Genomic DNA, 24,204 nt, shown 5'->3' on the forward strand with positions numbered 1-24,204 from the left:
AGGCTAAAGATTTTAAACAACTTCTCGTAAAAACATGTAACTAAGAGGCCTAGATGCATGATATTGAGCCTGTGACATGCTGGGATGAAGGGCTACCAAGTTTGTTGAAAAGAATGACCTTGACCTTCATTCATGCTCACAGCTGTCATATATAGTAGAAACTTCCAACAACTGGAGAATTTCTAAAAACACCTACCTTGAATTGTTAGTTGATGTAAAAGTGAACACCTTCAGTCTATTTAATTGCTTTTATAATGATGCAAGATTGTTTTGTCCTACGGTATATCATGGGCCTCTTGTTTTGCGTTGGAAAATAATAATTGCATGATCTATGACCTTTTTAATTGACGCCCACACATTCTGATAGGTTAGCATTAGTAAATTATGTTATTTACACGTATGTACCTGTCTTTTGATAGCAGTGTTATCAGTTGATTGCTTTGTAGTAGGTGTACTGTAGGCTCGGTTATATCAAAACGTGATATTCTAGGCTCGGTTGTAACAAGAACAAGGACTTCATCAGTCACAATCGGATCACCTCAGAGAAATTTCCGGCAATCTTTGTTATATCCATTGCACGATCGTTAAAGCTGACAATGCAAGTTAAAAACACGCAGTTGAAATTTAAAAAAAATATATTAACGATTTTTTTTCCAAAAATTGTTTCTGAGACATCCCCTAGTTATGACAGTTTGGTATCTAAGGAAGTGGCAGCCATTTTTCTTTTGCTCTGCTTAGTAACCTTCACTGGCCAACCCCCTATATAAAGCATGGGACACTTGACACACGTGTATCATTCTATGTCTTGTCTCAGATACACATGCCCCGATATTGCAAATAACTTTGTCAAATTGAAAATAAACACTGCACTCACCTGGCAATATTTCATTGAAGTAATAGATGAATGTGTTGTCAGCTATATCCCAACATATGATGAATACGAACTTATAAAACACTTCAATATAAAAGTTCCATATATTTTTACAGGTGAGGGTTTTGTTTAGCTATTTGTAGGTGATATAACCTGTGGACGGCTAGGTGTATAGGTACATGAATGAGCGCACGTGTGTCGATTCACGCGCTTTATATAGGGTCGGTGAGTCATCGGAATGTAAAACAAAAATGGCTGTCCTCAACCGGGGAATGTCTCATAAACGATTCTTGAAAAAACGAGTATACTTATTTAGAAAAAAATCATTTTAATGATTTTAACTTGCATTGTCAGCTTTAAGGGCGAATAAATTCAGGATATTCTCTTGAAGTTTCCCTTTCTTTCATACCACCTCACTTTTGACCTTCCATTTAGCGTTCGCCACTGAGGACGTTCGCGGGTATTGTCCCCTGGCTGAGACACACCACAGGGACCAGACATACTTTTATTCAATTGCTGTCAGATTGCGTTCAAACCAGCGTAAAATCAGTAAGACATTCCATTATCATGTCAATAAAAACACAACATTTTATAATTTTCAAATTTAATACTTGATCGGGTAATTTCACATGTTACGTACAAATGTCCGGATTCCCAAACGTTCTATTGATGGTTCCATCAGTAATTTGTGATACACATCTGGCAACACTGACCGGGTGGCACGTATCGATCAACTTCGTCACATAATAGACTTGGACATATGACGTAGGTGCACGTGATTGTACCGGAAGTACATTTACACCCATCACACGTATCTCCTTCAATATCCGCGCCATCCGGGTATCTTATACCGTCTTTTATACATTCGCCTGTTTAACAAGAAATAATAAACTTATTGAGAATATTGTTGGAAATCACATCAAACTTGACCAGTGATTTTCTTATTCAATATAATTTCAGTTGTCTGTTACATTTCAATTGGGACAATATGATTAAATTCATTCAGTTGGTTGTTTATCCGCTTACTTCTAGCACGAAGTAAGCGAAGAGACAACCAGCTGAATTTAATCAGATTGTAATTGGGGAAAATACTACATTGCACCTTTCTTGAAACATGTATATTTTAGAGTTTTTTTTAATTTGGGAAAATGTTTGCATAAAATTGGGAAAACAGCAAATGTCTGATGGGGAAGGGGCCTTTATTCGGCCCCTATATATATATAATGTACCTAAAAAATCACTGTAGGCTATAGAAATGATGTAGCGTATGATATCTAAAATATACTAATGATACTTGCTTTATAGTGAGATAACATATACATAATTATGTCAATAGACACTATGATATATCTAATTATACTTTGATCACAAATAGTATTTAGGTATCTGAATGTTGATAAACATTATATACAAGCAAAAAAGATTGACATTGAAATTTCATTTAAGACGCATTAAATGGGTATTTAGTGTGCCGAGTATCTCTTTCTAAGTGAAACATTTCAAATAAATGCTAAGCTCTCAAAATATATCTGTAGTGGCTTTTGGATATTAATGTGAAATAGGTTAATAACCGTCTTCCCCTACATCAACAGTTTTATTGACTTACCAGGCATAGCTCTTAATAATGAAACTCCATCAGTTTCTATGGAGAAACACACCAGTAATGCGACAGCAAGCAAAACTGTAGAAAGATTCATCTGAAAATGGAGAGGAGAGAATTGATAAACCTACCAAAATGAAATTACGATGATGCAGAAAGTAATAGTTTTCTTAATATAAACAATAATAACGATTATATTTCCTCTTTCAAATAAAGTTTTGAAATAGAGATTCCATTATCGTGTATGAATTCATTGCGATAGTTTTATTTTTATTGACGGTACCCTAATTAATTACAATGTAGATATATATAGAAACACAACTAATACTAATTAATACTTCCATGAATACTTTCACAAAGTAATTAACCAAAAATAAGTTGTTTTTCAATGTATCTTCTAAATGAGTAATACACAGATGAAAACATTACCTTCGTATGAGATGTGTATGTCCAATCGACTTGAATTTATGTTTCAGAATGTTGTCACCGTGTACAGTTTCTAATTTTATACGATATGTCCGTGGTCCGCTGACCAGCTGGTGATGGGGCGACATGCCTGATCAGGTCGTCTGTACTAATTGTTTCATTAATATCCACAGCAGCTGGGTATGGCATCCACGTGTATATAACATATACGCTTATTTATGTTATCTAAAATGTCACCATTTAATATGCATTTCTAGTACCGGAAAACAGAACCCCGACATAATTCATTATAAAGTCCTACCGGATTGAACTGAAACTTTAAGCAAATGCAACAGACTTTGTTCCGTAAGCTACTCCTCCAAAGTGAAGTATTAAGAGTATGAGTGGCAGCTTGACTCTCTAATGACATTTGGATGTTAACCACAATAACATGTATGTAGTTGAAATTGAAATACGACTGCATTCATTGGTAGGGTGTAACCACAGGGACCTGGCACGATTTTTTTAAACTAACATTATACATATATATATATATATTATAGATACTATAATATATATGTATACTGTTGGTTAAAATTTTTCGTGCCAGGTCCTTGTGGGTGTAACCATAGTCGTACAAAACAAATTTTATGTCACATTATCGAGAAGCATACATTTGCACAAATACACGTTAAATAGGGTTTAGTTTACTATGTTTATTTCTGTTCACACGTATCATAGCCAGTGCCACATAAGTTTAACAGAAAAACCACCGACCTGCGGTCAGCACAGGACCTGATACTCCCTTACAGTTTACCAATACCTGGACCAATGCTAGTGTGCACGGATCGATTAAAATGAGCACATATAGGGGAGATTAGTGTCGTACCTACGCCCAAAATTAATCCACGGACAACAGAATGGGTCAAACGATATTGTGATTTAGTTGATGATCAGACATTTCAATTATTTGGACTTAATAGTGTACTTTGAATAATGAGCTATTTCTACCCGACAATATTCACAATTTATATCCTATAAATAGTTCTTGTTCTCATTAATTATTTCACAAGTGGGAAGCTATCCCAAGTTTGGATGTTTAGCATATTATAAGCTATGTCCTTATCACGTGTATAACGATTATCATTATTCTGATCAGAGTGCACTCTAAACATATGAGCTGTTGGTCAGCGATGTCCGAAAATGGAAATGCGCCAATATTATTCTGTTTCAAGTCTCCCAATGTACATGTACATGTCACTGATAATTGTCCGAAAAAAGGATAAAGAAAATAGGTAAACATATGTGAAATAACCCGGAAACAAATCTCCATGTCCAATGGAATTACATTCTAAGATACATGTATAGTTCTGTTGGTATGTCTTAAGCACTGATTATGGTCAGTCACTAGATAATATCTCAAAATATCAAACAAAAATGTCTAAGCCAACATTTCTTTCATACAAATTTAATTTATTGTGAGCGGTATCATTTAAACAATCACAAATGTGTCTCTAAGATAAAGCATTATACAGTTGGTGAGTAAGTCATCATTGCGTACAACATTTAATGTCCCGTTAACTTTCTTTCCCGGCTACTAACTTCCGCAATCTTGGCCGTTTGAATACGGACCCTTTCATACGAGGAAAATCGAATAAATTTACTTTTCCACACAAGTTGGACGAATATTTATTCGAGGAAATAATTTTTCGCGAATTAAATTTGATCACGAAATTAGTGAAAATCAGTTGCACACGAAAGAAAGTTGGTTTATAGCGCGCGGTTTCAGTTTAAATGTGAAACATAAACATGTTAACACTTGTTTAAAATACACATTAACATGTTAACACTTGTTTAAAATACACATTAATCTGACTTACATGAGTTGAACATTAATATGCAAACATTTTACAAATACAATTTACAAAGCCCTAGCTGAGTTATGCCTCTCCACCTCGCTCGATACAAGTTTCGTTTAGACCCTTAATGTTCCCATATTAGGTCACTAACAAACTGTGCAACTAATATAATAAGACAAGAATATGTATTGTTATATTGGTTTAAATGACGACACGCGTGACATTTTCCAAGACCATTCGTATAAGGTTTATAAAATCGTTCTTTGCCCGTCATCGGCAACAAAGATGACTGCCAAAACGAGCGTCACGCAGATGACATACAGTTCTTTTTCATTTTGACATGTATATCGTTACGCTAATGCTAATGTAGTAGATACGGAAGAATATTGAGTCGCTCGACTACGCATCGCCCAACACAGGTTTCTTTCAGACCCAATATTAATCATTTTAATCTTATTTTGTTTTACAGAACAGTGTGAGTATGTCCTGTTAACAGCTAGATACAGGAAAACTACAAGTAAAGGTAATGACATACTATCGAATATATGATAACTGCACCACAGTTTCACCACTTATACACAGCAACTCCGTTGTCAAAAATGCAAAATGCAGTAAACTGTCCTGAAATATATATACCCTCAATCTGTTGATGTTTTTCACAATACTAGCGCGCGGTAGACACATACTTTGGTATAACGATCACAAAGGGATACGAAAAGTGACACCGGAAGTGACATAGCAGTCGTGCTAGAAGTCATGAAATATATATTTGACTTTGCTATAATTGTGTGGTTCTCAGTGAGAAACCTAATGAGCACAACAGACGAGAACTATTAATCGAGTTACACATTCATTGTAACTATTGTATTTCCAGTCGGTACACATTCAAACTTTCCAGGGTAAATCTTACTGTTTAACTGTACAATATACAAATTCTATAAAAAATACTTACATTATGTACATTGTAATGCATGCTGATGATCAAAATACATGAACTAATTACCAGAAAGATGGGGCACAACACCTTATCTGTTCTATAACGCTTTGGACTAAATGAAAGTTTTTTATGATTTTTTTTCTAATCGTTTTACATCAAATTCTTTATTAGCCAATCTATAGACAACTTATCACTTTTTGTGTCACAAACCCTTTAAATCAAGGTTATTGTTTGATGTACTACACACATAACCTATTACAGTAATTAGTAATAATAGATAATATTTCGTCTTATCAGCCGTGTTCTCTTCAATTCTTCAAATTGAATAATAAGTCTTAACCGATTGATAACACAATATTTTAAAAGGATACTTTACAATATTAAGTTGATATACATTTGTCGTCTCTGTCACTGTTCATTATACAAACATTTTTGTTCTGTGTTCTGACAACATCCTTTGTTTTGTTAATATTTATTTAATTTAATATTATAATTTCCGTTAAAGTATAATACTTTTTCAAAAGAACTGCACCACATCGACAACACGACAAGTCGACAACACGACAAGGCGACAACACGACAAGTTCGACAACACGACAAGTCGACATTTTACCGCGACAACGACGAATTCACCACTTATACACAGACATTTTAATTGTTAAACTCCGTTGTCAAAAACACAGCAACTCCGTTGTCAAAAACAGTAAACTGTCCTGAAATATATATACCCTCAATCTGTTGATGTTTTACACAATACTAGCGGTAATCACATACTTTGGTATAACGATCACAAAGGGATACGAAAAGTGACACCGGAAGTGACATAGTAGTCGTGCTAGAAGTCATGAAATATATATATTTGACTTTGCTATAATTGTGTGGTTCTCAGTGAGAAACCAAATGCACAACAGACGAGAACTATTACCACAGATGGTTCGTACACAACTGCACCTTGAACAGCTGCTTTGGCTTCAACACTAAAATCCATGTAGCCCTTTTCACCTATATCAGTCCTCAACACAAAATAGTTCCATTTCGTATTGTTCTGTGAAGAAATAAATCCGAGTGGCCTGCTTGTAAACCACATTTTTCTCTCCTCGTCTATAGCTAAAGATGGTATCCAACTGATCATTTCTTCATCTTTGACAACTACTGATTGCGATGCATATGTTACGTTGCTAGGCAACGGTAGATTGACATCTACAGTGTCTGCTAAAGACCACTTGTAAACCGTAGTTAGACCGCTAAAGAAAAGGTTATTTGGCTGACTACAGTACATGCCCTCGCCGAGTGAAACTTTATTTCCAACTTTTTTAACATTAAATGCAAAAAGTACACTGTCGTGCTTGAAATCTCGTAACACGGAAGTTGGGATTCTGTACATGCGCTGTCCCGCCAGTGCAGTGTAATATACAAACTTGAAATCTGGTGACATGGATATACCTCGTATACCTAGATATCGTATTGACTCTGTCTTATTATGAACCGTTACATTTGAAAATCCAGATTCCGGGTTCATGGATGGATGAACGAACGAGTACGAGTAGTTCATATTGTGATCATAGACAATTAATTTCCAGTCATACGTGTCGGTTATATAAGCATGCGTGACTACACCTTCGGTAAAATCTAAAACCATGTCCGTTAGATAAAAATTACCATACCCCACCACAAGTCCGGGGAACACGTGCGTGTGTATTATCATATTGTTCATCAAATCTAAAATGACGAGTTTGGCGGGACATCTCTTCTGACCTTCCGGTCTGACGGAGACTTCTGGGTAATATCCAGTATCAACTATCCACATCCATCCCGTATTGGGATCAATTTCAAAAGCATTCACAAACTGCAAATGATCACATGTGGCGCCTTGGTTTATTTCCCAATTAGGAAACGGACGAAGAAGTGGTGAATTTGTGCTATTTTGGTCCACTATGATGTTCAATGACGATGGGACGCCTTTGCGCAGACGTGGTACAGTGACGTAAACACTTCCGTTAAATACTCTTACATTTCCTAACCGGTTATTATCCGGTATGTACGAACCATTTTCTATATATTGACGTCTGGTTTCCGTATCCGGCCATTCATAGTCCAATAACTGCCACTGGTATATGACTTCGTGGTCAAGACTAGCGCATAGATTTAAACTTAAGAATACACAAAAAGCACAGCACATAAAATTCAACTCCATGTTGAAGAAGATATTGGTATAGGTCACCTAAAGTCTAAAAATGTATATGTTTTATCTTACGGACGACAACTCTTGTTTATATCCCAGATACATAATCACAACAAGGGTTCACAGTAATCCATTCCCATACATCCTTAATAGAAAGCTTAACAGTCTGTAAACAATGAATCAGGTTACGTATTGTAAAATGTGGTTCTCGGGTTTCCGGAACAACAACATACGATGTATATTACACTTCTTTCTAGCGTGTCCAGAGCCTAAAAACCGAGATGAAATGAACACACAAGATATTATATATGAGGCACACACTTGACCACAAACTCCTTCTCAAAAGTCTTACTCAACGAGTAACGTCCAGATTCACTGTATGAGAGAATAAGTTTTAAGCACATACTAGCATAGCATATACCGAGGCATCAATACTACATTTTAAATCACTTCAAAGTGAAATCTCCCATATATTGGGGTTTAAACCGACAGGTCGGCTCGTTCAATATTGCTGATGAGTACGTAAGATTTCGTGACGACACGCAGGTATTATTTTCGTTCTCCTTATAAGTCTCTACCCAAACATGAGAGTGTGCGTATGTACTAATGATTATAAGTCCTTCGTGCCGAGGTGCCCAGGCAGAAGTAATACTAATTGTAAGTGTCTCTCCACTTCACCCAGTACACAAACACCCGCGACATCTTCAAGTGGTACCTGTTAGTGTTCATGTTTTAATATAATGGAGTAAACCTTCTCAACGACGAAATCTATTTAATAGACACAACAATGAAAAGCTGAACAGGTATTTGTTGAAAATGTACAAAAGGGTTGCTGTTGAAGAATCTTTTTGTCAATAAAGATAATCCGTGTAAAGCATCTATGTTATTTCAATGATACTTTAACACACTGAACGTTGAAAGTGTTTGATGAAAACTCTCAGTGTCTGATATTTTGTTGAGTATGTTCATCTTTGATGCACTTCCATTTAAAATTGATTTCTTAACTCTGGTTACCGTCTGCGATTTTAACAATCCTTGAGTTTTGGCGTCAATAATAATCCTTATTGCATGTTATATGAAATGAACAATTAAAAAAATGATCCAAACTCAAGGTACTAATGGTTCCAAACAACACCTCCCGGATTAAAAAAACAGTCACTTGCAAAACATCGCAGAAAAAAACATTGTTCGTAGAGTCCATGAGTTACAGTGAGTTAGGCTACTGTACATGCGTATGGACGAGCTTCATCCGACAAAAGCATTTGAACACAAACGATTTTCACCTTAAGAAGACAGTTTTGTCGGTTCTTAAAGTTATATCGCTTTTCAGATATCCGGTCTGTCCATTGTTTTCAATGTGTGCTAACCATCGAATATACACTCATTATACTAAAGGTTCTTTCCAGATGAAGGTCACACAAGTCACGAACGACACACAGAGGCGGTTTTATCCAAATAAATTGCATAAATATTTTGAGTAAGTGAAAAATCTCCCCCATAAAAATTCCTACAGGTTTAAGATATCCGTAAGACCATTCATTTACCTGTATCACGCTGTCTATTGAGTCATTAGTCACGATAGATCAGACAAGGATCGTCTATTGAAGGCTTTCACCAACAAATACCTCCATTTTATTTATCAAACTGCTGCCTGAACATGCCCTTGCCTGTCCCACTCTATGACACATCCACCCTTGTGATACACCTTTGTATTTGTAATCTACATCAGGATCAGGTAAAAACCCTGGTAAGCAATTTAAATATCTCGAGCGAAAATAATTCCTCATCTCTAGTGGGCAAGTGAGTGTGTGATGTAAACATGGGTTAGAAGTTAAATTAAATTTAAAGTTCAGAGAATGACTGTACATATTAAAATACGATCCATATTGCGTCAGTTTTAAGTCAAGTTTAGATTAAAGTTTCACGGGGAAATACTATGGAATATGAAAGTACTATACACAGAGGAACCCTAAGACGCATTATATGATGCATGTATTCGGTAAATTGTTCGAGTTTTTGACTTGTTTTATGAATAAATATGATAATCTAAATGAACGATTTTCAGTATAATACGCAGAGCTTGACACAAAATATATACATGTACATTGTACAAACGTAGATTTAACTCTTTATATACAAGCAAATGTTACAGTAAAACACTTTTAGATGTTTGTGGAGTCTAGATAAAAATTATACTCTATATGGCTTACTATACACCATGTAGAATATGATTTTACATATGATTTTTTATCTACACTTCTATTATAAAACATCTTAAAATGAACACTCCAGAGGGTCCAATTATATATGTATATTGCAACCAATTCTGAGATCCATGTATGATCCACCAACTAGAAATTCTATATTACATGTTACTGTACACATTTGCATTAAGTCGTAAGGATTTACATATGTGGCATTCACAATGCTTGGCCACCATGATTATTTACTGTAACAGTATATACATGTATCAATACTGAGTAGTTGGGCCTACCTTAAATGGTAAAGAGCATTCGCTAAAATGACATCCTTTCGTGTTCCTTGATGAAAATGTAATATTGCCAGTTTTATTGAATTTCAATCAAGCGCTTATAGTGTTTTGTTTGTGAATGAATAGAACGCATGAAATTCTTAAGAAAAACAAATTAAGAACTGGTATCGCCGGAAGTAGAAATAATGTTATAAAAAGCGAAATAAAATCCTTGGATTCCGATCAGCTTGAGTTTAGCATTCATTTGCGTCAAGTCTAAGCACATGATGCTATTTATCAAAATGAATGCTAGAATATAATCTAGAACGAACTACTGTAATATGAAATAATGCATTGATAAATGAAGATGTCGACCAACATCGGAAGCTCAAGCCAAGGCGGTTGATGAATCAAATCATCTTTACAAGCCGAAGACAGATACAGCCACACCGAAAACGAGGCAGACCAATGATGACGTAAGGTCGGCTGACCCTTGCGTCGGAGGGATTAGAGTCAATCCAGTGATATTCAGATAGCTGGAGTCGTCCACAAACGTACGCCAAACATAAAAGTTCCATGAGCCGTCTTCTGTGGAGTTACCAAAAAATGTATGGAGGTTATTGGAAGTGAACCAAAGGTATCCATTCTCGTCCATTCCCAGAGAATCAACCCATTCCATCCGGGGATCATTTGAGACGACCGTTTGGGTAACCATCTCTACTTTGGATGAATCTTTTCCCTGGGTTTCCATGTCAACCGAAACCGGCCATTTGTAAACGGCATTCCTGCCAAGTGTTGAGAAATACAAGTTGTGTTCCTTTCCGTAGTACATTCCGTCACCTTGACTGACTTTATCACCGACTTTACGTACAGACCGACTGAAATCTTCGACTGTCGCGAAGCTATCGCGCAGAACGGAAGTCGACACCTGGTACAAATTCAGGCCAGCGACGGAGGAATAGTAGACATACCGGAAGTCAGAAGATATGGCGATTCCGTTGATACCAAGAGGATTTACTGAAGTACTGCTGTTGGAAATTGTCACTCTTGCATAATCTGGATTCGGTTGCATGGAATCGTGAGCGAAAATGTAAGCTTTGTCCAACTTCCGGTCGTAAGCGACCAACTTTTGCCCAAGAGTGTCGGATATGTATGCATATCGCGCCGTTCCATCTGCACCGTAATCCAGAACGATATCATTCAGATAAAACATCCCAACGCCGACCTTTGTCTGGTCAAATGTATACCGATGTACTTCTACGTTCCTATTTATGTCATAAATGACCAGTTTTGGTGGACAACGGTCCATTGGTGCAACGTCAACTGGGCCGACAGCGACCAAACCAGTGTCTAAAATCCACATGAAGCCAGTATTTGGGTCGATTTCCATGCTCTGAACAAGATATAGGGCGTCGCAATCGTCCTTCCGGTGCATATACCAATTCGGATACGGACGAAGGATAGGCGAATCACTTCCGTTGTTGTGAACGACCGTGAGAGTTGCTGGGATACCTTTCTTGAGCTTCGGTATGGTTAAATAGACCGTTTCGTTGTAGACCTTTATTCCGTTTATAGCATTGTTCTCCGGGATGTAATCTTCGTCTGTGATGTACTGTTGTTTCATGGTGTCATTCGGCCAGTCAAACTCCAATGTCACCCACTTATACACCAACATCGGTCTGGTGCCTTCGTCCATTTTCACGGAAGACAAGCACGTGATCATGAACATGAACGTTGAAAACACCATTGTCAATGCGGACATTGCAAATTAGTCACAATTACAAAACAGAGTGTTCTGATGCGTTTCTTTGTTTAAGAAAGTGGGCTTCCAGTGAGTTTTCACAAGCGTACGTTCCAGTGATTTCTTTGGCGCTTTCCGAAAGTATATGTATTTAAAGTTTAATCCAAGGTGTCCGTTCTAATGTGCGTTAGGTATCTGTTCTTACACAAAACTAGCATCCAAGCATCCGATAAATGATTGGTGTTTTCTAATACACTACACGATACCGCTTATTTTCTACACTTATGAGTGAGGTATTCGTAATACGTTAATGTCTGACTCCTTTGTATAAGTACGCTACACGGCATGAATGTGCATGTACACTTTCTCTCATTCCATTATCTTTATAGGCGTTCGCATATGTATAATACAGTCGTAAAACACATGCCTTTCTGTGGCTTCATCCGGAAATGTTTGTTTACAATCACACAAAAATGTGAAGCGTCACCCAAACAATTGTTGACCGACTTTTACTCTGACTTACATGTACTTAAAATAACTCGGTTTCCGGATCAGTTATCATCCACAAAAAGGTCCTCGTCAAAGAATACAATATCCCAAACATTAGGCCTACTAGACACGAGAATGAAATTCCATTAGGCCAAAAAATAGGTCTGTTTAGGGTTACATTGGCAAAAAGATAGGGTCGGTAGGTAGGGATTTTTTTCGGTGTCTTTCACTCTAAAGTAATGGCCGAAATTGGAGTCCGGACTTAAAAAAAAATCGTAGAAAAGTGGAAAAAGTATGGGTCGGGGGAAAAAATAGGGTCGTCGGGTTCACCTAAACAGACATTTTTTTTACCTTACCTTCTCCATTCCTCAAAATCATCCTTGTACACGCGATTCATTTATGTTTAGTGTCAGGTAAAAAAGAATGTTGAAATAGATCAAAGGGAATGCTATAATAGATTACTTTCAATTTTGGTATTATTGTGAAAAAATGAAACTATGTGAATTAAAAATAGGATTTAGCATTGATGGCACAGGAAGAGGTTATCTTTGTTCAATGAAACCAGAGGAGGGAATGGTACATGTATATAAAAAGTTATAGAGGAGGGATAGGGGGGAGGGGGTTGAGAGAGGGGGGTACTAGGGATGCACATGTTGGAAGAGATAGGGAATGGAGAGGAGAGAGGGTGCACGTGGGGGAAGGAATAATGCGACTTTAATAAAATTCATTGTATTATTGTATTATATTGAGTAGGGGAGGAATGAAGGAGAAGATCTAGAGGGGTGGGAGAAGCAGTGGATGAGAGGGAGGGAGTGAAGAGGAGAGAGATGTGGGGAGAGGACTGTACACAGCTGTGGTCATGAACTTACGAAGCCGTTTAACATGTGTTTCTGTTTCATATTTTTGTATAATTTTGAGACAGACAAAATGCTAATATTAACATTATTTCGCTTCAAGGGAGACAACTCGACTAATGAACATGTATCACAGTCCATAATTTTGTATGTTAAGTTTTGTTGATTACTGTTTAGAAAATAATAACGTCATTGTGTCCTACCCTGGGCCGTTTTCGTTTATTCGGAACAACCGGTCACACTGTATTTATAACCGATAACGGCTCTGATTTGGAATATATCCGGAATGTTCAAGTTGGTCCGGACACGGCTCAATGCTTAGAGTGATCGATGTAAACATTTTACTTCCTGTTTTAGTTTTGTTTGTTGTGCAATTTAGATATTGCGCCTGCAACCGACCTTCCACGAAGGACGACAGATGATTGGTTCACTAAGATAATACTTACAACATGTTGTGTGTATGTGCATATATTCGGTAAGTATATTTTAATTATAGACCACATGACGGTACTGATAAGAGATGTTTTACCTGGTGAAAATATGCAATGAAAATAGGTCATCTCGCTTTAATGTCGTTAGCTATTTCCTTGTATTGGTAAACTAATCTTTGGTGTCTGTTTAAGTGTCTGTTGTTGTTTGTCTGCTTATTGAATCAACTACCGATGGAGCATTATATAACTGTTTGTCTTTATGTATGGGTATTACATGTATGTGATTATTTTTTTTTCACTAATTGACCTAATCAAATCAAGATTAAATAAACGTAATACTGACCATTATTTAAAGTCATTATAACCAAATAAAAATTATCTTGCAATTGTGTTCATTTCATGTGAGATTTTATTAATTGTCTCGAAAGGTTTAATTGTCGCTCTCCAATAGGGCTTGCGAAAATCATAACTCAATAGACTCGTGTCTGAAATATCATCTATTTCATAGAACACTCATTTAATAATTGCGAGTGCCCCGACCAGGAATCGAACCCGGGTCTCCGGCGTGGAAATCTACGGCTCTACCGACTGAGCCAAAGAAGCATGCTCCGTCAGCTGAGTGACAGAGACCGTATTTAACACTATTTACAAGTCACACCGACCCGCTCCTTTTACATTTATATGCAGAAATATGTTTCTGATAAATGCTTATTTAACTTAATGAATTTTTAAAAAAGAAAGTTTTATTTTCATGATCGTATTACATTATCTGAAATGATCATCATTAATATACATGTAACAGGAGAGGAGGAAATTTAGCGGCGCGACGGGATTCCAACCCAGGACCCGCCGAACACTAGCCGAGTGCTCTACCGACTGAGCTACCTGGTCATCGATGATCGACCCAGTCCGATCCTGCTATACTCCTCCCTCCTTTCTCGAAGTCTTCCCCCTCGAACATACGAGACCCTTCCAAACACCACCACCGTGGGTTATATAGTTGGACGCAATTTTGTAAGAGGAGAGGAGAAAATGTAGCAGCCAGACTGGGATTCGAACCCGGGACCCTCAGAACACTAGCCGAGTGCTCAACTGACTGAGCTACCAGCTGGTCATCAATGATTGACCCAATCCAATTCCGCTACATACAAATAAAAGTTTTAACATTGTGTAATGGGATTGGACTGGGTCAATCATCAGTGACCATGCAGGTAGCTCAGTCAATCGGCAGAGCATTCAACTAATGTTGTGAGGTCCTGGGTTTGAATGTTTTTCCTCTCCAGTTACAAATGTCCAATGACTGTGGACTGGTCCTATCACCCTGTCAAACCATTTGATTTAGCAGACCTTTTTGTGCCCCACGGTCTGATCGGTCAGCATACTCAAAATCAATTCCATGTGCACTGCACATATATATGTAACAGGAGAGGAGAAAATGTAGCAGCCAGACAGGGATTCGAACCCGGGACCTCCGAACACTAGCCGAATGCTCTATTGCTGAGCTACCTGGTCACTGATGATCGACCCAGTCCAATCACACTACACTCCTCCCTCCTTTATTTTTTTCAAAGTCTTCGCCCTAGAAGACAAACGAGGCCATTATACCACCGGTACCACCATCGGTATTTTATTTAGGTACCAATTTTGTAACAGAAGAGGAGAAAATGTAGCTCCCAGACCAGGATTTGTACCTGGAACCTCCGAACACTAGCCGAAGGCTCTATTGCTGGGCTACCTGGTCACGGATTATTGACCCAATCCAATCCCGCTACATCAAAGAAATATCACTGGGTGAATCAGAGGGATAGTGACAGAATGAGACAAAGGGAATTTACTCTGATAGATTAGAAAGTATTATGTGCATTTTACTGAAACAGAGATGGTGGCAGAATTTTATCTCCATCAGTATGGATGCAATATAAATCCTTTCTTTGGACTCATTTTGGTGCTTTGGTTTTGCATCAATTCATTTATACGGAATATCTGTATTTACTTTGACTCGTTAGAAATTTTGAATCTTATTATTTTGACTTATTATTGGTCAGATGGTTTATCAAGCCAAACAGATAAAGTTTGAATTATGATCATACTCGTGGTACTTGACAGGAACATTTTATTTATATGTATATATATTTTTATTTATGTTGATGTCCATATTGGATGTATAAGTCTTTAGGTGAAATAGAGGTTAGCAGATTAGAAGTAGAAAAGCTGAAGAAAACCGAGAACAATATTGTAAAATAAGAAAGGGTCAGTGTGGCATATATATACTTGTTCAATTCATGGTTATAAAACTTGACATGTATTTTTTTTTTACTATAGCTGTAGTATTTAAAAATATATATCACAAAAAAATCAAACCAAAATGTTATGATATGGTACATTTAGAAATTTGACTTATTAAAGTTTGACTCATTGAAGTTTTAAGGTCCAGTAATTATATAATTATTGTATATATGTTGACACTGTATTAATCAAAGGGTACATTTAAGCATTTACATACTGTAATCATTTTGTCTGTTTATCTCCTCACTGTTCGTCCTATTACTTGACAGAAATATATAATAATGTACAGTATGCAGTATATGTCTTGCTGATCAGACTACATGACTATCAATTACCCTGTACTGAACATATGTGTCATAAAAGACAGACAAGTTTGGTTGATAATTGTGCTTTTTGGTAATTAATTGCCACATATAGATTTAAATTTGAACATCTGATTTGGGCTAGGCATAATCACATATATATTCAAGAGGAAAATAAGATATATATGTTCTTAAGATATAGAATGAATACTATTAATTTATTGTTTTATTAGATAAAGAAATTAATGGTAGTTATAAATAATAAGATCTCAAGTTTGTAATCAAATTTCAAATTGAATCAAAATAATTTCAATATGATAATGGCTTTAAACATGAGAAAGTAACTATGAAATATCTATTTATAAAGATAGCCTAAAAATTGAACTGGTTATACCATATACCTGTTTATATCAAAGTGGGAATTTGTAGATCAGTCTTCTTGATTTGTAACCTAAGTTCTCCTGTATAGTACCTCACCATTAGTTAATTATTGTGCTTTTACCAGAACATTAACCAAAGAAATAAGTGATATAGCAACAAACAATTGTAGTGTGCTGTACGCACTTTATATTAATATATGGAAATTTGCAGTCTATTTTTAGTAGATAATTTTTCAATATTAGGTAATAATCTATTTATATATTGCATAATTTTGACTGCAGTATATTGACCTCTTTCATTATAAGTACATAATTCACATTTGTCCTGTTTTCACCAAATGCAATGATATTCTAATAGTTTGAGAGAAGATACCATATACAGGGTGTTACGTTGATCTTTATTTTTATGCCAGTGAATTATATAGATAATAATAATGTGTACACTTAATGACATAAACAGTACATAATCTTGCACTAAAAATAAATAATCAATATTGGGAATTATTACCAGTATATAAGTCCATGTTTCAAAAGGAGCAAGAGTTATCTCCCTTGTCACATTCTGAGTATATATTTAGTATATATATTTCTTGGAATTTTGTGGCGGCCATTAATAGAATAATGTGACTTGATTTGATTTATAAGGAAGGAAGGAAGTACATTTCTTGTGGAAGTAGGATTGTAACAAGAATTTTATTTTGAGGTAAAAGAATTGTGCAGTGTTTTAGAACTGCATGGTATAAATTGATTAGTACATTTGTAATTAAAATATAATAGGTTACATTTTGGACTCATATTTATGCATAATTTTATTTGACTTAAATCTAATTATCAAAAATTGTGTGGTTTTTCAGTGAAACAGAATCAGTCAGGATGAATTATGAAATAGGATGATTTATACTGCTGGAGTTCAAGACCCTTAGGTAGCATATCCTGTAAGTACATGTTTGAGTGTTTTGTACATATCTTGTATTCAATACAGTAAAAAGTTTATCTGATTTTCAATTACCTGAGACCTATTCCAATTTGCAATTTGACTTCAACACCACTGAAAAGAATTCATTGAAATTTTCCAGAAACTTTCCTTTGCAAAAGGTGAACCAAAATTGTTCATTATAGGATCCTACCCTCCAGGGGCCTGAGGCCCGCCCGCAACAGGACCAAAAGGGCTCAAATGCACTGAAATTTCGAAATTTCAAAGCAAAATAGTCAGATTTGTGAAATTCTTAAATTGACTTGTTTTTAACAACTAAAAAGACAAGGATTATGATTCTAGGCCAATTACATTAAAAGGATATCATTTTTGTTCAATAAATGGCCATGCTTTCCTTCAAGGTCACACCAAATTATAAATGTATAGGTTTGATTAGTTTAATATCCTATGAACTGCCAGGCCCGGGTCATGTAAGGACATGCCTGGTTTGTTGGTGGAGGAAAGCAGGAGTACCTGGAGAAAATCATCGACCAGCGGTCAGTACCTGGCAACTGCCTGACATGGGATTCAAACTCGCGACCCAAGGGTGGAGGGCTTGTGGTAATCTTCGGTAATTTACCCCATTTGCTGCGATTTATTCAGAAATCTGAAAACAAGATGGCTGACAGTCAGTCACCTTGGGCTTTAAAGATTAAGTTTGTTGTGGCTTTTTCTCAGATTATATCAAAGGTGTCTTTTTCAGATTTCATAGGTAGGTTTTTTTCTTCGTTTCTAGTTACTTATACTGCTATTTTGGAACACTGTAATGAAAACAAGGCTGACAGCTGCTATAGCTAGGAAGCCATTTTTGACTCTGACAATCAAATTTTGTTTTTTTTCTATTTCTCAGAAGGTGCTGATGGCATCAATCTCAAATTCCATATTTATAGTTTCTTCCTGGTTTCTAAGATATCATTTTGTGACTGATAGAATAGAATAGCAGAATGGCAGATATCCAATTGGAATAATCCAAATTAGTCATTAGCTTAATATTCCTATGTTATCTATTGCTTCAATGAGAACAGGAAAGAAAATAAAGGCCAACTGAAATCTGTCTTTGATTTTGACTGATAAAGATCTTTCAGTATGTGGCACTAATACCTTTCTGGAATATCTTGTTCCTTCTGGTTCTATACATGTATTGATTGCATGTATTGATAAACAGAAAATATCCCACTTGGTTGATGTACAAAAAGATATTATTGTAGATCAACAATTCGAAATAAGTGTCTCTTTCAAAGCTTCAAATATTTATATATAGATTTTACTCATTGTTTACTTCTGATAAGGGAAATATAATGAAAGGTAGGATTTTTAGGTCACCTGAGACAAAGTCTCAAGTGACCTATTCTAATCGCCTTTTGTCTGTCGTCGTGTGTCATCCATCGTATGTCCGTAAATGATTTACATTTTCGACTTCTTCTCCAAAACTGTTGAAGCAATTTCAATGAAATTTTGCAAAAACCTTCTAAGGCATAACGCCAATGAAAATTGTGAATTATATGGTCCCCACCCTCCAGGGGGCTGTGGGAGGGGCTAAAAGGGGTAAAGTTGAGTAAAATTTCAAAAATCTTCTTCTCTACTCACAGATGTGGTAGAATCAAATACTCTTCATAGATAGAAAGGTCTTAATGTCCTTTACAATAATTGTGAATTATATGACCCTGGGGTCTCTAGTTTCCCCCTGGGGAGGAGGTTAAGTTTACTATAGTTTATTGGGAAAACACATTTTTGAGCATTATTTGGTCATTTGTAATAGAAAATGAGTCAAATGTTGTCAGAATTATCAGTATGAGATGGCCATTTAATCCTATTAACAAATCTCTATGACTGACCCCCAGGGGCCTTAGGGGCGGGGTCAAATAGGCTAAAACTTGAAAAATCTTCTTCTGAAATTCTGGAAATGGTAGAATCAAATACTTTTCATAGATAGAAAGGTCTTAAGGTCCTTTACAAAAATGTGAATTATATGACCCTGGGGTCTCACATTTCCCCCTGGGGAGGAGGTTAAGTTTACTATAGTTTATTGGGAAAACACATTTTTGAGCATTATTTGGTCATTTGTAATAGAAAATGAGTCAAATGTTGTCAGAATTATCAGTATAAGATGGCCATTTAATCCTATTAACAAATTTTCTATGACTGACCCCCAGGGGCCTTAGGGGTGGGGTCAAAAGGGGTCAAATAGGCTAAAACTTCAAAAATCTTCTTCTGAAATTCTGGAAATGGTAGAATCAAATACTTTTCATAGATAGAAAGGTCTTAAGGTCCTTTACAAAAATTGTGAATTATATGACCCTGGGGTCTCACATTTCCCCTTGGGGAGGAGGTTAAGTTTACTATAGTTTATTGGGAAAACACATTATTGAGCATTATTTGGTCATTTGTAATAGAAAATGAGTCAAATGTTTTCAGAATTATCAGTATGAGATGGCCATTTAATCCTATTAACAAATTTTCTATGACTGACCCCTCAGGGGCCTTAGGGGCGGGGTCAAATAGGTTTAAACTTCAAAAATCTTCTTTTGAAATTCTGGAAATGGTAGAATCAAATACTTTTCATAGATAGAAAGGTCTTAAGGTCCTTTACAAAAATTGTGAATTATATGACCCTGGGGTCTCACATTTCCCCCTGGGGAGGAGGTTAAGTTTACTATAGTTTATACAGGGAAAACGCATTTTTGAGCATTATTTGGTCATTTGTAATAGGAAATGAGTCAAATATTGTCAGAATTATCAGTATGAGATGGCCATTTAATCCTATTAACAAATTTTCTATGACTGACCCCCAGGGGCCTTAGGGGTGGGGTCAAAAGGGGTCAAATAGGCTAAAACTTCAAAAATCTTCTTCTGAAATTCTGGAAATGGTAGAATCAAATACTTTTCATAGACAGAAAGGTCTTAAGGTCCTTTACAAAAATTGTGAATTATATGACCCTGGGGTCTCACATTTCCCCCTGGGGAGGAGGTCAAATTTACTATAGTTTATACAGGGAAAACACATTTATGAGCATTTTTTGCTCAATTTTCATTGGAAACGAGTCAAACTTGGTTAGAATTATTAGCCTGAGATAGCATTTTAAATCATATCCATATTGGTCCAGGGCGACCCCCTGGGGGCAGAGGGGCGGGGCCAAAAAAGGTCAAACAGGCTAAAACTTCAAAAATATTCTTCTAAAATTCTGGAAATGGTAGAATCAAATACACTTTATAGATGAAAAGGTCTTAAAGTGTGTTTTATAAAATTTGTAAATTATATGACCCTGGGGTCTCACGTTTTCCCTTGCGGAGGGGGTCAAGTTTACTATAGTTTATATAGGAAAAACACATTATTGAGCATTTTTATGCTCAATTTTCATTGGAAATGAGTCCAACTTGGTAAGAATTATTAGCCTGAGATAGCATTTTAATATCATATCCATATTGGTCCTTGCCGACCCCCTGGGGGCAGAGGGGCAGGGCTAAAAAAGGGTCAAATAGGCTAAAACTTAAAAAATCTTCTAAAATTCAGGAAATAGTAGAATCAAATTATTATAGATGGAAAGGTCTTCAGGTGTTTTATAAAAATTGTGAATTATATGACCTTGGGGTCTCACGTATCCCCTGGGGAGGGGTCAAGTTTAGTTTAGTTTATATAGGAAAAACATATTTGTGAACATTATTTGCCCAATTTTCATAGGAAAGAAGTCAAACTTGATTAGAATTATTAGCCTGAGATATAGCATTTTAACATCCATATCAGTCTTCGATGACCCCTTGGGGTCCAGCCTCCTGGGGGACCAGCCCTCTGGGGGACCAGAGGGGCAGGACCAAACAGTGTCAAAATGGTCAAAAAAGGATTTCAAAAAATACTTCTAAGTTCACAGGTTTGATGGAAGCAAATACTCTTCATAGTCTAAAAAGTCAAATTTATAAATCACTGACTAACTTCAAGGCCCAGCATATAGTGTTTATGTCTTTAATTTGTTTCATTATTTGTTTCATTATATATTCTAACTCAGGTGACTATTAAGGCCCATGGGCCTCTTGTTGGTTTAAGATTGAACCCTCTAGGGACTAAAATTACACCATGTAATCTATATCTTGATTTATCTGTTGGATATTGTCCAATATGTGTTTGTACTATTTTTCAAAGTTCTTTATGTTAAACAGGTAATTTTTAGCTCACCTGGCCTGAAGGGCCGGTGAGCTTATGTCATGGCGCGGCGTCCGTCGTCTGTCCTTCCGTCGTCCGTCCGTCCGTCCGTCCGTCCGTCCGTCCGTCCGTCCATCGTCCATCCGTCTGTACGTCAACATTTCCTTTAAATCGCTACTAGTCATAGAGTTCTGCTTGGATTGTAACCAAATTTGGCCATAAACATCCTTGAGGGAGGGGGAACAGATTTTGTATAAATTTTGGCTCTGACCCCCCCAGGGGCAGGAGGGGCGGGGCCCAATAGGGGAAATAGAGGTAAATCCTATAAATCGCTACTTGTCCTAAAGTTCTGCATGGATTGTAACCAAATTTGGCCACAAAAATCCTTGGGGGAGGGGGAACAGAACTTGTATAAATTTTGGCTCTGACCCCTCCCGGGGGCAGGAGGGGCGGGGCCCAATAGGGGAAATAGAGGTAAATCCTTTAAATTGCTACTTGGTCTAGAGTTCTGCATGGATTGTAACCAAATTTGGCCACAAACATCCTTGGGGGAGGGGAAAAGAACTTGTATAAATTTTGGCTCTGATCCCCCAGAGACAGGAGGGGCGGGGCCCAATAAGGGAAATAGAGGTAAATCCTTTAAATTGCTACTAGTCATAGAGTTCTGAATGGAATGTAACCAAATTTGGCCACAAACATCCTGGGGGGAAGGGGAACAGAAATTGTATGAAGTTTGGCTCTGGTCGCCCGGGGGCAGGAGGGGCGGGGCCCAATAGGGGAAATAGAAGTAAATCCTTTAAATAGCAACTAGTCATAGAGTTCTGCATGGAATGTAACCAAATTTCGCCAGAAATATCCTTTGGAGAATAAGAACTGAGTTTGTATAAATTTTGGCTCTGGTCCCAGGGGGCAGGAGGGGCGGGGCCCAATAGGGGAATTATAGGGTAATCCTATAAATTGATACTTGTCCAAGAGTTCTTCATGGATTGTAACCAAATTTGGCCACAAACATCCTTTTTGGAAGGGGAACAGAACTTGTATAAATTTTGGCTCTGGCCCCCCAGGGGCAGGACGTATGGGGCCCAATAGGAGAAATAGAGGTAAATCCTATAAATTGCTACTTGTCCTAGAGTTTTGCTTGGATTGTGACCAAATTTGGCCATAAACATCCTTGGGGGAAGGGGAACAGAACGCGTATAAATTTTGGCTCTGACCTCCTGGGGGCAGGAGGGGTGGGGCCCAATAGGGGATTTAGAGGTTAATATTAAAATTCCTTTACAAAAGAAACAATGAACCTGTATTCAGAACATTACCAGGTGGGCGATACAGGCCCTCTGGGCCTCTTGTTTATCAAGCAGCTGTTTATTCAGTACTTTTTTCAATGGTACAAAATCTTTGTATTTGAATCCGAGCCAAATTATATGTGACAAAAATACTTCACATTCCTTTCCATCTATGTAATTCTCCAAGGTCTTCACACAGGTATATTATACAAGTGTATCTAAAGAACTCATCAGATTAAACAGACAGGCATTAATCAATAACCAGGTATGCTTAACAAATTAATTAATGTAGAATGAGCAGGCAAATAGTCTGATGTCTGTGGTCCGTCAGTAAACAATGCTTGTGACTACTATTTCTAATTGAGAACAGGAATATCATATCTAGATTTCCTCTGGGACCCTAGCTAATTAGGCATATTGCATTTTAGGAACAATCAGAAAACAAGATGGCTGACAGGCAGCCATCTTGTATTTTGATAATTGAGGTTTGTTACAGCTGCATATTTCTCAGAAATTACCAAAGACATGTGTCCCTAACATCATATGTAGACTCCCATGGGACCCAGTTATGCATATTGCATTATGGGACCAATCAACAACAACATGACCAAATCTTGGATTTTGATATTTGAAGTTTTTTATTGCCTTTTCTCATAAAGAACCGAAGGAAACTTTTTTCAAATTTCATATGTAGCTCTCTCTAGGTCCCATATTGTGCATTGTATTTTTCAGAGAAAAGAAAAAAACCATGTCCAATAATACAGCCATCTTGGATTTTGACAATTGATATTTGTTACTTCTGTTTCTCATAAAGTAATGAAGGAAACATCTTCACTGTTTACGTATAATGTCCTTATGTTATCAAAGGTTTTAATGAAAATGTAAAAAGAAAAGCAGAGAACACATTTTTCAAACAATTTGATTGACAATGAAAAATCTATTGTGAGTATTAAGATCCTTCTGGGATCTCTTGTTTAATTTACTGAGTTACATTATCTTAAAGAAT

At 36.7% G+C, this 24,204-nt stretch overlaps 3 protein-coding genes and 1 long non-coding RNA gene across 6 annotated transcripts in view; 1 reads left to right on the top strand and 3 right to left on the bottom strand.

The window, feature by feature from the left end:
• Positions 1–1,447: 1,447 nt before the first annotated feature.
• Positions 1,448–4,709, bottom strand: LOC138314688 (uncharacterized). Its single transcript, XR_011207408.1, has 3 exons — positions 2,901–4,709; positions 2,478–2,568; positions 1,448–1,740 (listed from the first exon to the last, which is right to left on the bottom strand). It is a non-coding gene; the product is annotated as an uncharacterized lncRNA (long non-coding RNA).
• A 5-nt stretch (positions 4,710–4,714) lies between these two features.
• On the bottom strand, positions 4,715–9,727 carry LOC138314687 (protein yellow-like). The gene is made up of 2 exons (XM_069255157.1): positions 6,570–9,727; positions 4,715–5,542 (listed from the first exon to the last, which is right to left on the bottom strand). Exons 1-2 carry the CDS (start codon positions 7,864–7,866, stop codon positions 5,514–5,516), a joined length of 1,326 nt encoding a protein of 441 aa, XP_069111258.1. The 5' UTR covers positions 7,867–9,727; the 3' UTR covers positions 4,715–5,513.
• LOC138314685 (protein yellow-like) lies at positions 8,591–12,547 on the bottom strand. The gene has a single exon (XM_069255156.1). It carries the CDS (start codon positions 12,084–12,086, stop codon positions 10,746–10,748), a length of 1,341 nt encoding a protein of 446 aa, XP_069111257.1. The 5' UTR covers positions 12,087–12,547; the 3' UTR covers positions 8,591–10,745.
• Positions 12,548–13,523: 976 nt separating this feature from the next.
• Positions 13,524–24,204, top strand: part of LOC138314689 (uncharacterized) — a 37,917-nt gene continuing 27,236 nt past the window's right edge. Inside the window, exons 1-2 of one of the 3 annotated variants that reach the window (XM_069255158.1) lie at positions 13,524–13,883; positions 17,662–17,742. The gene's annotated coding sequence lies outside the window, so the exon portion shown is untranslated. Of the gene's footprint in view, positions 13,884–17,412; positions 17,511–17,661; positions 17,743–24,204 lie in introns of those variants that run through there. The other 2 variants (XM_069255159.1, XM_069255162.1) reach the window with 2 other exon arrangements.

This window comes from Argopecten irradians, chromosome 2, assembly GCF_041381155.1.
Source record: "Argopecten irradians isolate NY chromosome 2, Ai_NY, whole genome shotgun sequence".
Classification (NCBI taxonomy): Eukaryota; Metazoa; Mollusca; class Bivalvia; order Pectinida; family Pectinidae; genus Argopecten; species Argopecten irradians.

What these genes read in the sequence shown, in the direction of transcription:
- LOC138314687 (XM_069255157.1), bottom strand. Translation starts at nt 7,866, where the DNA reads ATGGAGTTGAATTTTATGTGCTGTGCTTTTTGTGTATTCTTAAGTTTA. An exon ending in TCTCGTCTGTTGTGCATTTG is followed by an intron (nt 5,543 to 6,569) that starts GTTTCTCACTGA and finishes TGTGCTCATTAG; the next exon opens with GTTTCTCACTGAGAACCACA.
- LOC138314685 (XM_069255156.1), bottom strand. Translation starts at nt 12,086, where the DNA reads ATGTCCGCATTGACAATGGTGTTTTCAACGTTCATGTTCATGATCACG.